Source organism: Myxocyprinus asiaticus, chromosome 9 (genome assembly GCF_019703515.2).
Source record: "Myxocyprinus asiaticus isolate MX2 ecotype Aquarium Trade chromosome 9, UBuf_Myxa_2, whole genome shotgun sequence".
Taxonomy (NCBI): Eukaryota; Metazoa; Chordata; class Actinopteri; order Cypriniformes; family Catostomidae; genus Myxocyprinus; species Myxocyprinus asiaticus.
The window spans coordinates 14,269,689-14,286,816 of record NC_059352.1 but is presented as its reverse complement, the minus strand read 5'-3'; the positions used below and the strand labels follow the sequence as shown (position 1 = coordinate 14,286,816).

At 37.4% G+C, this 17,128-nt stretch overlaps 1 protein-coding gene across 2 annotated transcripts in view; it reads right to left on the bottom strand.

The window, feature by feature from the left end:
* The window catches only part of LOC127446555 (metabotropic glutamate receptor 2-like), an 81,525-nt gene that overhangs the window by 54,216 nt on the left and 10,181 nt on the right, over nucleotides 1-17,128 (bottom strand). For both annotated transcript variants that reach the window (XM_051707554.1, XM_051707555.1), the window contains exon 2: nucleotides 7,547-8,246. In XM_051707554.1, coding sequence (XP_051563514.1) covers nucleotides 7,547-8,056 — 510 coding nt within the window. In that variant the 5' untranslated portion in view covers nucleotides 8,057-8,246. The remainder of the gene's footprint in view (nucleotides 1-7,546; nucleotides 8,247-17,128) is intronic.

Below are 17,128 nucleotides of genomic sequence, written 5' to 3'. Positions count from 1 at the left end.
ATCACAAGAGTTTCTGAAGTCAGCAAGGAGAGGAAAAACCCTCTGTGTTAAAATCAGGCAAAAGAGTCAAGAACATTTCATGCAAACAATCAATAATGATTAAAATTTAAAATAAGAATGTGATTTGAAGGGTACAAAAGACAGTCTGAGCAAGTTCAGCAAGAGAAAGCGCAAACAAAGCCATGACTTATGAAACCACTCAAAGATGGCTTCATTCTCTTACAAGGGGAAAACCATGAAGAGGAAAGGATAGAGGAAATCTAGAAGCAGAGTACAACTAGGGCGTGAAAGAATACTGTCAATATTATTGTCTTATAATCGTCTGATAAGACTTAATGACAATGCAATGGACATGAGTGCATTCAATGCATCTAATTTGTAATTGTAACATTGTTGTAAGGATGTTTTTCATGTGTCTTAATTAACCCTTTAGTATTCCTCAATCTCTTATAAATAGTGAAACACAAAAACAAAAAAAAAATTGTATAATGGTTTAAGTACCAAAAATGTATCTTTAGAGACCAGAGTTATGTAAGAGTGTCAGGTATTTTTCACACTTCCATAATGTCACAAGTTGTGGTAGAGAAGATGAAACAGGTGACCAAAGGGCAGGGGTGGATTCAGGGCAGGGACAGGATCAGGAGGCCTGGAAGGAGGCCACAGGGCAGGGACAGGATCAGGAGGCCTGGGAGGAGGCCACAGGGCAGGGACAGGATCAGGAGGCCTGGAAGACTGAGTTATGAGAGGCAGAGCCAAGGAAGTTGGAACCAGGGAAGGCGGAGCCATGGAAGACTCTGGGGCGGAGCCAGGGAAGGCAGAGCCATGGAAGACTCTGGGGCAGAGCCATGAGAGGCAGAGCCATGAGAGGCTCGAGGGGCAGAACTGGGGATCCTAGTGCCCGGAGCGTAGCCGAAGGCTCAAAGGACCAGGGTGGAGCCGGAGGCTCGGAGGATCAGAGGACCGAGGTGAAGCTTGGGGATCAGAGGACCGAGGCGAAGCTGGGGGATCAGAGGACCGAGGCGGAGCCGGAGGGAAGGAGGTCCCTGGTAGAGCTGAAGGCGGAGCCAGGTGACCAACTGACCAAGGCGGAGCTGGAGGGATGAAGGACCCCAGTGACGCCGACAGGCCGACGGCCCACGATGGAGATGAGGGGACGTAGGGCCAAGGTGATGAAGAGGGATCGGAGGGCCAAGGCGGAGTCCAGGGTTTGGAGGGCGAAGGTGGAGGATAGGCAGATCCCCTTGTCTCTGGTGTCACCGGGGCTGATGGTCGAGTCGGTGATTTGAGGGGAACCGGCTGATCAGAGGAGAGAGGAGGAGGAGCTAAGGAAGGTGTCGAGGGAGGAGCTGTGAAGGCGTCGAGGGGCTGAAGGGAGCCTACGGGGGTGGGGCCGAGGGATTGGATGGAACAATGAATTATCAACAATGATGAATTATCATTATACCATATGCGTGTACACATACATATTACACTTGTTATTTCGAGATGGTGCTGATGTTTTAGTGACTGGTTTGATTTACATTTGACAGTGCTAGCTGATGTAGCAACAACATAAAAAACTATAGCAAGTGTAACACATCATGACTATTGTCCTTTGGGAGTACTTCATTTATTTATATAAGTTGTTCGTCTATTTAGACTCAATAAGTGCCTGAGAAAATACATATGTGTAACGTATGTGTAACTTTGGTATTTCTGATGTGTGTCTTATGTGTAGATTATGTGTTATGGGTAGCTCAGTATGTGTTTGACAGCCAGTTGCATCTCATGAAATTTCAGTGTGAAAATAATGAATCCTGTTCTAGATTTGTCCTTATCTCTTTGATTTATGAAAAATTAAACATCAAAATATATCAAAATATAAATTTGACACTATCTAGACATTCTGTACATCCATTTTGGATAGATATATGTGCCATGTCTCTAAAGACCGGATTATGTAAGAGTGTTTGGGAAAATTACCATGCATTTAAGGGTTAATGGGAATTATTGCATAGTTTTACCATCGGTATTACATTGCCAAAACTTGTGTTTTCTGTGTAGGAGATGTATGTCTGCAGCGATATCTGTTAAACAATGTAAACATACTTGTATTTCACTATAAACCAGTCGACATCCATCCAGCTTTTATGTACTGTCAAGCAGATGATATATGTATCAGATTTAGGGGGTTGGGGCTGTGCTTTGGAGCAGACACTTTGGAACAGCACCTCCATAAATAGCTGCCAGGCAAGGACATGAACTTTTTGTGAGAGAGGCCCCAAATACTGACCTCAACCAAAATTGCACCTCGTTCATCAGACTCTCTCTAACCTTCTCGCTTCCTCTCTCTCTTGCTCTTGTGCCCTAAAAGCTTTTTTAGCTTTGTCTGTGTGCTGTCAAAGCCCCCCATTCTTATCACTCCACAGGAGAGGATGCCAATAAAGGAGAGTGAAGAGAGTCTTTACACTGGTACCATTAAAAGCCTAAGGCAGCCACCTGCTTGTCTCACTCGACTCCACACAGCTTATAGTGAGATCACACTGCTGTCAGCCAAGTCTCACTAATCTTTGTTACATATGTACTTTGCCAAGATGTCTATTTATTGGGGGAGGCTTATAAGTTCACAATACTTGTTTGTTACATAAAGTAACATGAGAAAAAAGCTTTCCTAGCATTTTTAGATTTGTTAGTTATGTCATGGTTCTAAGCAGAAGAAAATGGCATAGTGACATATTTTAGAAGAGAGCTGAAAGATGACTTTCACTTTCACTAGCCCTGCAGGAAAGATCCCTCTCAACTGCCTGAAATGTCCCTTTATAGCTTGCCTGTGGAAAGAAACAGTGTGTGTACAGTATGTGTGAGCATGTGTGTGAGACACACCAAGAGTTGCCTGACATGTAGAAAAACTGAAGATAAGCACAAGGATTTAGAGCAGAAAAGACTGAGGAAAGAGAGTTAGAGAATCTCTTTGTGATCAAATTAAATTTCATACACTAACCGTACACTTAACTCTCTCCCTTTCTCTCTCTCTCTCTCTCTCTCTCTCTCTCTCTCTCTCTCTCTCTCTCTCTCTCTCTCTGTCTCTCTTTGTCTGTCTTTTTAATCTGCATTATTAATGCATCCCATGTCTCTGCGTGGGTACTGAAGTAATTAAACTCCTGAAAAAGAAAGAATGAACAAAGTTCTCTTTCTCACTGAGTGACTTATTTACTCCGAGCATGCATCTGACTCTCACTGATTTAATATGCAATTTTAAACCATTCATTCGTCAGCCAGTATTCTACAATGGGGGGTAAATAATTAACTTGTTATTTCAGTTCAGTACGATTTATATTGTTAAAAGTACTATTGGTATTTGTTCTTAACAAGCACCTCAATACCTGTCACACCAAAAGCAATGATTCAAGAACTTTGCAAGAAGGCAAGATCTAGACGGTACACACTGGTATGACAGAGTATTAGTGAGTGGTTTCCAGAGTTGCTATGCAGTTGCTAGGGCGTTCTGGATGGTTGCATACCGGCCTAAGTCAAGAGCCCACCCTCAGGTGTTTATGATATTCTGTTTCCTATATGGCTTGAATAAAATGGCCATATAAGTGTATGTCTATGGGAGTTTTACATCCATTTTATTGTCCACCATCCAATTGCACCAGTTAATAATGCAATATTTTGCACATTTAAAGCTGAATTGTAAGGACTTAGTTATTACATATCAATAACATAATAATAAACAATATAATTACATTTATATCATCCCTATAAACTCCCTAGGATAGTGTTTAGTTAGGTGTTTAGTAACCTTATCCCACTACTAGACCCCGTCAGTATGTGGATTTATCCACTGTAGTGTGTAGATGAATCACTTTCATCACTCTTTGTCCTGCTAACACCACATACTGCAGGAATTACTGTTGATAAATCAATTTCTCAACAGATTTTTTTTTTCTAATTAGTATTTCTCACTGTCTCATTCTCTCATATCATATTAAACCTTCAAGAGCAGACCTGTGGAGCACATAATCAATCTGTCTCTGTTTTCATTCCTTAAAGCTAACATCTGCAGCATGCCTGCTCCTTACATCACAGGGAGTGTCAGAAAATACAAAGACTCGCCACATGGTTGGTAGCAAATTGGATGGACCGAGCATATGGACAGGGTTGGGAGGGTTACTTTTGAAATGTATTACACTACAGATTACAGAATACATGCTGTAAAATGTAATTTGTAACGTATTCCGTTAGATTACTCAAGGTAAGTGACATATTCTAAATACTTTGGATTACTTCTTCAGCACTGGTAGATTTTTTCACTTGTTTTGACTATAAAAACTCTGCCAGTGCAGTAAGACAAAATACACATGTTAAAAATACATTCTCTGAAAAACCTAAATATCTTATGCAGTGTTGTTTCTAAAACAAGATTAATCTAACTGATTTTGTTTTAAGGATTTTTAGATATTTTTACAGGAAAACAATAAAAAAATTATTATCAAGAATAAGATTTTTGCCCTAATGTCAAAGGTCTTACTAGAAAAAAAGAAATTATGATCCAACGTGAATTTACTTGATAAAAAAATATGATCGTGCCTGGTAACGTGCATGTAAAATGGCTAGAAATAGCATTTTAGCTTAGCGTAAAGCTGACAATTTACACAAGGTTTATTTCTATTACTATAAACTTACTTCTCTGTCTGCTCGTTTGAAAGTAACACATCATAAGAAAGTGTTTCACCGCTGTTCAAATGCACTTTGGATCACATCATTTATATGGATAAATGTTTTCCATCTGAAAGGACTAAATATTAAATGAAACAAATGACATTAAAATGCAAAGTAATCTCTTCAGTAATCAAAATACTTTTTGAATGTAACTGTATTCTAATTACCAATGATTTAAATTGAAACTGTAGTGGAATACAGCTACTTAGATTTTGTATTTTAAATACGTAATCCCGTTACATGTATTCCGTTACTCCCCAACCCTGCATATGGATGACATGTAGCAAGACACCTCCATGCATTGCTTTATCTCATTAAGAGACTGCAAAATTGTCTTACTAAATGACATAAATCCATAGATCTGTGAGACTGTCAAACCATCATGTTCTTTTGAGATTGTGCGTTCTTTATGTTGGGGGTCCCAGAGTGCCTAAAGCTGTATGTGAAAAATAATTAGGCTGTCGATTTAACACGTTAATTAAGTCTGATATAAGTATTAAGTCATTTATGCAAATCACGCAACCATAATAAGGAATTTTCCTAACATAAATTTAAGCTTGAAGTGACAACATCAATGTTTTTGTGAGTCTCAGTCAGCAGAGGGCAATAAGTGCAGCTCCAGTTGGACAGGCAATAAACCGACAGCTGATCAAAGATAGCTGGATGGAGCAGAGTGCAGTGGTCTCGAGATGCATTTTTTTAAAGTTTCAAACTACATTTTACTTGATACAGCATCCTAAAAACGTAGTGTTTATGGCTAGTGAAGTTGAAAACCCTTGAATCTTAATTCAGCCATAGTAATTCAGCCGTGCCCTGTCGACCGCGTTGCATTTCAAAGTTTACTCATTTGCCGCGGGCGAATACGAATGTGTTTGACGCATGTGCAATACGACTGCTTTGTGATACTGTTTTAGTACAGTCAATGGCAGGCGCATGCGTAGTGTCAACAAAATCTGGCCCAGACGGACAGTCCGTGCATACTTTGCTTATGACGAAATTTGCGACATGCATACTGTGCGCGGAGCATCAGCAATGGCACATTTTGGGCTTAAGGCACACCAAAAGCATCCGTGTGATGCATGTGGACAGGCTTAACATAATAATGAGTCCTGTGAAAGTGTCTACCTCAGACAGATTGATTAACTCAATTGTAAAATACTGTACGTAGATCGCTGTGGAATTTGGGCCAGTAACAGGCTTCTGTTTAATGATATGGAAATAAACCAAACAATATACTGACTTTTAAAGTCACTTTTTGTATTGAAATCATTGTTTTACATGTCTGCCACAAAAATGTAATGCATATAATTTTATCATTATAAATTAATATTATTATATTCATTATATATAATATTAATTATTATTTTGATTAGCATGTTATATATTATATATTATTTATTTGAGGGCCTTTTTAGCAAATACTGGTATGTGATTAATTTGATTATTTAAATGGCATATTGTGTAATTGATTCGTAAATGTAAATGATTAAGAAGTTTAATAATATGAGTATCAAAACTCAGTAGCCAGATATTATTAAAGATTTAACGGAAAGTAGCATGCACTATTCAGAAAATGTGACTGTTATCTAATATAGTAATGTTGTTTCTGTTTAGTGGTAATTTAACTGAAGGAACACATTACAGAAAAATACAACAAAACAAACTGATAAACAACTAATTGCAATGCACTACTGTGTTTACCAAACAGAGAATGTTAGCATGTGAAAATGTCTCTTAGTCTCTTAGACCCCAACTTAAGTAAAGTGATATTTTCATGGTGAACGTTTAAAGAATGTTTTCAACTTGACATTTAGTTTACAATCAGTTCTCATAAGATTAGAAAAATTTATGAAGTATCAACACATTATTTAAAAGTTAAAGGGATAGTTCACCCAAAAAAGAAAATTCACTCATGATTTACTCACCCTCATGCCATCCCAGATGTGCATGACTTTCTTCTGCAGAACACAAACAAAGATTTTTAGAAGAATACTTCAACTCTGTTGTCCTTACAATCCAAGTGAATGGCAGCCAGAACTTTGAGGCTCCAAAAATCACATTAAGGCCAAATTAAACCTCAGGGGTGAAACTCATATATTCAGAAGCAAGATAATGGGTGTGAGTGAGAAACAGATCAATATATAAGTCCTGTTTTACCATAAATCTTATGAAAGAAATCTAATCACTTTCATTTTCACTTTCAGATTCTTTCACATTTTGAAAGTGAACGTTTTATGGTAAAACAGGACTTAAATCTTCATCTGTTTCTCACCCACACCTATCTTATATCTTCTGAAGACATGGATTTAACCACTGAAGTCATATGAATTACATTTATGTGGCATTTACGGTTTGTGATTTTTGGAGCTTGAAAGGTCTGGTCACCATTCACTTGCATTGTATGAACCTACAAAGCTGAGATATTCTTCTATAAAATTTAAAATGTGTTCAGCAGAAGAAATAAAATCATACACAACTGGAATGGCATGAGGGTGAGTAAATGATGAAAGAATTTAAATTTTGGGGTGAATTATTCCTTTAAGTATGTTTTTGAGTTTTCAAAATGGCTTTGGGGACTCTCAAAACCCAAATCAGAACATAAGAAATAAAGACTTGTGGTTTTGTTCACATTGAATCAAAGGGTAAACTAAGTTGCTACTGTAGATTTTTCAGTTTTGAGTGAAATCCAAATGAACCCTCAAGCACATTTGTGACTTGCTACATTTTGACATTTGATCTGATTGTCAATTTTGTTGGAAGACAAAAGTGCTAGCTGGTAATTTTCCCATATGTAATGGAATGCAGAGCAATAAATATTTTTAAAATGTGTGACAGGAATCAGTACCTGTATTGACACATCACTGTAGGAGCCTCCAATCACTCCAGAAATAGCAAGCGGAACATCGTCATGGATGGCGTAGGATCCATCTGGACATGTGTACTCACTATCATCCACTTTTGTTAGCGAAGCACGCACAAACTCTAGTGACTGCTCTAGTGCATATGTGTCCTTAGAGCAAGTGTCCAGAATGTGGGCACCTAACGTTACCCCAGGCAAAATCTGATCATCTTGATTGATCTCATCTAAGGCTAGCAGCATTGCCTCCAGTCTCTGAATCCCTCTCTGGGCATTGATACGGCCACAGTCCTGTGCCCCCTCTCCCTTATGATGAACAGGAAACAGGCCTCCAATTACTAGGTCCCCCTCGATTATGATCTCCTTCTTGGAGGCATCAGTGTTGTAGCCAGGGACAGCCAAAGCCTGGGGTGTCCTGGCCAATAAAAGCAGCAGTAGAGTTAAATGAAAGGGCCAGGCGGGGCCGTGACCTCTAAAATTAATTGACCTCTTAACCATTGTGAGCAAAGTTCTGGATGCTTTTCAGGTCAATCCCTTTTTAGCAGTCTTTGGTCCTCTCTTTAATGGAAAGGGATGGTGCTGAAGACGTGCTAAGGAAGACTTCAAACAGTCTTCAGTGTGCATGTAACCAGGCGTAGGCAAACTCAAGCATCATTGCCATCTCCCGCTTGTTAGTGAAGATCACAATCTGTGGATCAAACAGAAAGATTGTTTTAGATGCAGCACTGAAAGAAACAACAACAGTTTTGTCTTACCATTGCCAATGGGTTTGTTTTTTCAAAGAGAGCAGAGTTTTCTTAAGGTCAAGGTTTTTATTTCACAACGGACTGGACATTGGCATGGGTAGAGAGTACGTGGGAGACATGTCCCCCTCACTTTAAAAAATAAATAAATACAATTTGTACATTGTGTTTAGTAAATGTGATTACATTAGCCAGCCAGCCGCTCAAATGTGCATATTAAACATATTAGATGTTCATTAATACTATTAATATTCAAACAGCAACACCTACTCCATCTGTCTAGAACAACATGATACTCAACATGATATACTCAACATTTTTGTATTTGGATTCCAATTGAGCTTAATTAAAATCTATAAATTATGTTACAATATAATATTCTTTTTTTACATTGAACATTCCTTCCCCATCACTTTAATATGATTACTACACCTCAGGACATATGGCATAGTGTTGATTCATGTCCATGGATGTGATATGGAGTGTGTTCTTTAAAAGTCAAAGGTTAGGTTAATGGTTAGTGGTTAAACTGATGGTTTTGAGAGCATTAAGTGCAGATGGCAGAACTTGAAATCATGAAACAAATTGAATTGTTTAAGAAGGAGAACTTTCTTGTGAAAAACATTTCAATAACATACATCAAGATCAAGACAGGGGAAATGTATGGATATACAGTAGGCCATGAAAACAATGCTTGAATGGCATGAGAGAATGTTATCTTTGAAATAAATTATTGAATCACAAACAGTGTTGGGTAGTAATCGAGTACATGTAATCTGGTTTACATAACCAGATTACAAAAATCAACTACTTGTAATTAGATTACATACATTTTTAATAGTTTTTTAATCATATTACAGTTACTTTAATGGATTACATTATTACATATAGATTACAATACCTGTTTCAGTCTAAGATTATAACATATCTAAAATCTCTTCTATAAAAGGTTACATTTCTGATTTCCATTTTAGTTGTATAATTTGTAATCAGTTCCAGATTACATTTTAGAAGTAATCTACCCAACAATGATCATGAATGCCACTGTTTTATGCCAAATTTAAATGTAATTGTTACAGACTGCAAGATTTTTGTATCACATAATAAACCACACAACATTAAGATGAAAATATAAACAGTTCATTTTAACAGTTCAATCCAGTAAGCAGTTACAAAACCCTTCAGTACTAACACTATTTTTGTTTATCAGTGGTAGGGAGCACAGAGGCTGATGAAAAATAAATTTTGTTGCACTGAATTTCTCTGTATGTCAGTGAATTTCTCAGAATTTCTCTTTAATTCCATTAGACCACTGTATTTGTTAGCTTACAGGGCCAAGGTATCGGCTCCCTAAGGCCCCTTTCCCTTAGGCACCTGGCTAGTCCATTGAGGGTTTTGTTCAGCTGTTTGTGTGTGTACGTTCATGCGTGTGAGCGTGCATGCGTGTGTGTGTGTGTGTGTGTGTGTGTGTGTGTGTGTGTGCGCGCGCGTGTGTGGCTTTGTGCTCAGGGGACAGTGTGACCATTGTAGTGTAAAGCTAGCGTGCATGAACTTATGTAGAGGATCACTATCAGATGGCTTGTAAGCCAACAGCTGCTTCACACACACACACAGACATCAAAACATATTTGTCAGTACATATGCTTGCCTATATTTACACTCATAAACTGACCTTTAAATATGCAGTAACAACAAAATAGACACACAAAAGAATGATTGAAAAATCAAGTTTTGCTTATTGTAAGCAAATTTTGGCAATAGGCCTCTTTCCCTTTCTCATTTTCTTTCTTTCTCATACAGACACATTTCGACACAGAGCATGTATACTAATTTCACACATACTAAGAGGTGTTGAGCCTGGCTTTCAGGTGCTATGAATGATATAATTATGGGGTTTCATCTCCTGGAGTGTGAGAAGAGATGGCGTGTGCGCACAGAGATTATTTACTTACAGCCGCTTTAACATTACAGTGACTTTTCAAATCTACAAAACTGGAAATTCAATGAGTGGAGCAATGTAATAACATATAGTGATTTCAAAAACGTTAGTGACATCTGATTCTGGAACTAGATGTGCATTTCCTCAAGGAAATACCAGTGCTTGGAAGCCAGCAAAAGCATTAAAGTTTAGGGTCATGTCCACATTATAATGTTTTCATTCGCTTTACACCTCTTATTCACACTAGAAAGTTTTTTCCTCCACCAAAATTGACTCCAAATGTTCTGAAAATGCAGTGAATAGTCATCATTTTCCATTTGGAAAATGATGACATTAGCAAAACTGAAAACTGAGTTTTGAAATGAATTAATGTGGATATGGACGTGTAGTTTTAGGCATTGTTTCTGTAAACGAAAAGATGCATCAGAGACGCTTTGCTGTTGTCACGACAAACAAGTGTCTTGTTTTCTCTCAGTTATGCATGAGAATCAGCATATGGTCACTATGTAAAGTCGGCTATAAATGATTAAATATATGAAAGGATGAAGAAATGTAAGATTAAGATTCAAACTTTCATTTTAAATTTCTTACAAAGTATAACATTTATAAAAACTAAAAATATACTAATATACACCCCTAAAAAAGGCAAAATGTTTTATTTTTTCAACATCAAAGGTTTTTACTTTTTAATGAAATAACAATAATTGTTATAGTGAAACAACACCTTTTGAAATATACCTTAAAAGCTATTAACAACATGCAGACAAAAATAAATTAATTGTAAATAAATCATCGGAAGTGTGCAGGGGAGATTCTTGGATTTCAATAGTAGGCCCCCAATGAAACCATAAGATGTGCACATGTAATGAAATACACTCTATTGCATAGATAGTCTTTTTTTTTCTTTCTTTCTTTTTTTTCTGTGTTTACAGAATTCAAGTTAGCAAGCTAAAATTCATTCAAAAATTCTGACAAAAATTTTAGAACTTGAATCAATAATTCCACAACTTAAAAAATGTGAAAATAATTACAAGTTTTATTACATCCTGATGTCATTGTAATGTCATTAGTCACTTTTACTCTTAATTCATCCAGGCCTTTTCTCTCCTTGTTAAACAAGATTACCAAACTAAATAAAACAACATGCAACCTTCAGTCGGTCAACAGGTGCTGATTAATTTTAGGGGAGCTAAAGCCCTAATAAATAGGGTCTAGCAACGCCTATGGATGTGTGTCATAAACATCCAATGAAGGATCATTGCCCTCATATTAATTTTAGAGTGACTTCACTATATTTCTCTCCTCAAACAAACAACACTGTCCAAAAGGCCAGCATGAAAGTGTATGTTTTGGAATTGGAGTGTGTGTGTCCATATCTTAACATTATATGTGTTCATCTCAGTGAGACACACACTAACTCATTAGGGTCTTCTCCCTACCCTTAGTTTCCATGGAAACTTGCCAGACAAGAGTGAAAGGAAGGGAAAGAGAGAGAGGAGAAGTGAGGCTAAAAGGGCCAAGAAGTTCCTGTGGGAATTTTTGTAAAGCTAGTGTAAATTGGCTATATCTTTTTAAGACATGCATCTCCTGAACTGCATCACTTAAGGATTACTGCATGCTTGCATCCCTTCGGAACCATAAAGATTATTTGATACCGCTGTTCTCCACAACAGAATTGATTTATTGGATGATAGCCTTTTAAATAACACCTGACGCTCTTACAGCGGTAGAGAAAAGTATTGAGAAAGGAAGATGATCTTTAATTGACGTCTTGGATTGGTGCATATGAATAGGAAAATAACTAGACAGTGTTGAAAATGCCCCACAGCGATGCCAGGAAACAGCTCTGAGCAAATGGCAAAGTGACCTATGTTAAAATAATGGAGTCAGCATGAAAGTACAGTATGTGAACAATACTGTCACTAAAAAGATATTTACCATAGGACTTTCATCTGACAATGCAATGTGATCTCATTACTATTCATAGGTATTCAAACGTAAAGTGTGGTTACATCACACTTTAATACTGTAAATTTTAGTGTCTATTCAAACATACAGAAATGTAGATGTAAATGTTACAAATACTAATAAGATAACCATGGATAGTCTAGTCTGTCCTATAATTGCAAAAACACCACAGGTTAAACACAAAAAATTAAGATGCCTTCTAAGGCAGCATCCAAACCATCATGAACCTTTATCTGGAGTGCCCTACATAGGCAGCAACTCTGTAAATCACTTAGGTTTCCAACTGTTCACCACGCAGCTCTTCAGCATTTTGAGCTCTTCAATGCAGGACAGGGGTCTCCCTCATAATTGATTCCAGTAGAGTTTGAAATTAGCATGTTGCTAACCTAATGATGCGATACTCTAATAAGCATAAAAATACATAGAGGCATAAATCCATACATACGTATTTTACTAATTTGTATATCTCTTTTTTCCAGATTTCTGTTCAAGATTTTTTTATTAAAAACTGATGTCGGACCATTGGCTTTTTTCATATGTAGGTCTAGATGTTTAAATAACTACACAAAAAAAAAAAAAACTTTACTTTCCCTATCATCAGTTTTACTCAGCCCTCCCATGTTCATATTACTCAAAAAGTTGATTCAACTAAAAAAGTGTCTTGTCAGCTTTTCTTAATTCATGTGCATTGGGACAACATGAAAAATGTTGGTTTGGTTAAATGTAACTGGGCAGACAATTTCTAGTTCCCAGCATGCTTTGCATGGGGCTTAACAGGGTGTGTAAATGTTAAATTTGTGTTATTTTATGTGTCTGTGAAAGATGAAAATAAAGGAGGAGACTTGTTAGTGTTTAATGTTTTATGTTGAAATTTAAATGAATTGCTGTTATGTTGTAGTATTGGGGGTTACCATCATGGCTAAGAGTGAAACTTGAGCCTAGGCTGAGGACCAATACATTTTAAGTATTCTACATATTGCTTTATCCATTGAGCAATAGCTGTGCTAACCATACCATAGTGACCAAGTTGCACTCAGTAGAGCTTCCCACCAGCATGTGTTTAGCATATTAACCAGTGGCGAATTCTCAGGGCCAGCAAAGCCTTCTCTGCTGGCCTAACATGCCAAATAAATACATAGTTTTTATCCTTTCATTCTCAGATACAAGATGTTCTGCATGACCGTGTGATTGCTTAATTTATTAAACAGGAAAGGAGGACTGATTTTCACTTCAAGTAAATTGGTAAGTGCTTTTTGCATTGTTATAGCAACATCAGGAGTTTTCTAAGTGTAAATTAGGCTGCTTGAGAATTCAGTGTCGGATCAAGTTTTGAAAAGTAGTGCTGCATTCCATTCAACTCAGAAAGTCGGATTTTACAACTCCCTACCTGGAAAAGTGCAATGGAATGCATCTTGAAGTCAGAATTACAACTTGCAGTCTCGTGCAGAAATTCTCAAGTCTGATTTCGCCGAGATGCAGGGGCATGATGTCACACAAACATGTCAACACTCAGGGAGATATACAAAGTAAGTGATAAACATTCACTTTATTAAGTAATATTTATAAATGAGTTTGTTTCCACATTACATGAATATAAAGCTTGTTTAACAAACGCCTGCAGAAACAGGTGTATAAAACTTTATAATCTCTTTTGATAATTGTACACCTGTAGCAAAAATGCTAACGCTGCAGCATTGTTTATCAGTTGGGTTGCTAGGAGACATCTCTAATGAGAGTCAAACCCCTGCTAAGCTAACGGGAGCGTTGCAGTTCCGAATATCGGGGAATGGAATGCATTTATGGTCGGAGATATCAAGTAAGAATATCCCACATCCAACTTGAATGGAATGCAGCATAACCGTGTACCCTGACGAAACGAAATTTATTGCAAGCAACATTTAAATCGCAAATATTATTAGATATATTTTTCCTGGTATTATAGACCTCCCTGGTAGTTTCATATGAAAAATTATGATTTTTGACTTTCATTTCACAAAACAGTCATGCTGCAGTTAAAATTAGGCTTGCTTGAGCATTAAGTTTCATTTTAAGTTCTGGCTTTCGTGCGTGGACATGTTTTTAAAATAACAGTTGGTATTACTAGTTGACTGCCATGTAATGTATATTAGCTATAGCGTCTTATTCATTGTGAGACTGTGTTTTCTTAATGGCATGAATCGCACTGAAGGCCTAGACTTAAAATGCACGGCCTGCGGCTGATATTAACATTTCCCTCCTAGCTAGGATATCACTAAAAGAGTTTCATTTGACTTATTTCTACATGTTACATTTGGTTGGGATTACTTGATTCAGTTAGGTTCCCTCAACTTGAAGTATTTAAGTTAAAATTACGTAGTAATTTTGATTTAAGAAGATGCATTTCAAACACGTGGAACCACCATCCATAATTGAATCAAGTTCAGCCAAAGAGTTATTTTCTGAGTCTAGACACTAAGGGGGGAATTTACTAAGAATGAATCATGGCAGGTTAAAGCTGCAGTTATTTGCACACACTGTCTGCGCTGGTTTAGCGTCCGATTAACTAAAATAATTATTGAGATCAGCAACGCTGCAAACGCACCCACAAAATTGCTGCTGAAAGCAATTTGCACACACAATCTTTTTTTTTTTGATCTTGCTGGGCGATTCTGAGTGCTATATAGCGGAGGATGCCGCAGACCACTGTAATCTGACACACTTTGCCAGGACTGAACAGCATCACTGTCTACTGTGATCCACACACCTGAATCATCTCTTTAACATGCCGAAAGTGTGCTTGACTACACCGCACATCTGAATATTTGCCAGGTTATAACGCTCTTCTCTGTAATTTGAACATTATTTGATGAAGTACTGCTGACATGATCGATAGAAAATGTACACTAACATATATAAAATATTATTTTAGCACCTGTTTTCATCCGGCGGTAATAGTGCGATCTAAAATGCCACAGGCATTTTTTGTGAATGAAGCGCAATGTATAATAAGCTTAATTTACATAGAAAGGAGGCGCGTTTGCATGGAAAGGAATGACAATGACTTAATTTAAATACTCAAGACGCAGCGCAATTTAAGCGGCAATTGCGTTGGTTAAACTACATTGCGGGAGGTTAATCAAATCAAATCAAATCAAATCACTTTACTGATTTTAATGAATATGATGCAGGGTTTACACTGAAATACAATGTGCAAAAGTGACTCAAATGTTTAGTGAATTCACCCCCAAGCCTTCCTGCAAACAAATCAAGTGATACAAGGCTTTTACAATTGCTTTTAACCAGGAAAAAAGAAACAGCGGACTCTAAGAGATTCAGTCACACATCCAGGTCAGTTTCTGAACCCTTTGTAAATGTAGCTTTTAAAGGAGCTTAAAGCCAACAAGAACACTGTTCACAAGCCATTGTACTTCCATAATGTAATGTATTTCCAAGTGAAACAGAAAAAAAATTAGGGCAGAAATTGAAAGATTATAAAACAATTGTTAGTTTCTTTAGAATCATGTACACTGAGGAATCATTCACAATAATCCCAGGAAAGTGTATTAAGAAAGTAAATAGGTTCAGTTTTGTTTTCATGTTGACTATGCTATTTATTTATCTCCACTTACAGAGATGTCTCTGGTAACTGCATATTTACACTAGAGATATACCAGTTCACAGTGTAACCATTGTGTAACTATGCTAGAGTGGAAGATCACATTTACATTTATTCAGATTATGTAAATACATGGCAATTTAACACCCATACATTTCTCTAAATATACAGTCCAACTCTCTCTCTCTCTCTCTCTCTCTCTCTCTCGCTCTCTCTCTCTCTCTCTCTCTCTCTCTTTGCCTCTCTACTCTCATTGTATCTTCTGCCTCACCAGATGTCCTCTTCAATTTGATGGCTCTGCCTTTGCCAGTCTTCAAGACTGCTCCAGCCACGCAGTGTGAAGAAGCAGGGTAAGTCAGAGATGCTGGCAGAGGACAGAGGCAGGGAGAAAAAAGAAAATAAGAGAGACGAGGGAATGGGAGGAGGAGTTGTGCAGACCCTCACAAAGTGTTAATTCATTTCAGTATTTTCAATCTCATGCTGGCAAAGAGACCGGCATGAATATGGTAATAACACATCTAGAAGAGAGGTCATTTTTATGTAACCACTGGATTGAAAGAGGAAAAAGAGCAAGAGGAATTCCATATATGGGTCCTTTCTCACAAGAGAGAACTGATTAGAGAGGAGAAACTATGTAAATACATTTCAAGCTTCCTCTCAAATTTCATGACAAAATTGAAATTTCCTGGGAGTATGGCATCTATGCTGCTGTTTGTGTGCATACGTGTGGGTGTAATTTTATATCAAGCTAAAATGCAATCCAAGAACTTCTATGTGATAACCTGTCCTTATCTAACCAACCTGTTGCTTTATTTAAAATAACCCACTTCACTCATCTGTATAAATGTAATCACTGCCTTCAAATCGTAAATGCTCAATTGTAAATTCCATTTGCCACAGTTAGCCAAAAGATAAATGCATATTACACACTTGTAAGTAAATGACAGCTTCTCTCAGTCCCAGCTAGATTTGGGGTGCAGCTGTGCCAAGTCCATCCTGGCAGTGATAAATCCGAATACAATAAAGGAGAGAACTACACTTCAAATTTCTTCTAATCGCTGGATTGCAGTACATTTTCGACAAATTGATAAATGCCCTTTTAATTTGGAGCTCCAAGCCGCAAATCCAATCCTTACAACTGTGAGTGTAATGCCACAATCCAGCAGGCACGTTATTTGATAACCATCCAAAGAGTCGTGGCTGTGGGCCAAATGAGGTTTTGACACCTTAGAGCACTTTAAGCAACCACATCATCAACTACCATTTGAACGGGGATTTGCAATCAAGTGTGTACAACAGCTCACTCCAAGGGCCCCTTCAAAATG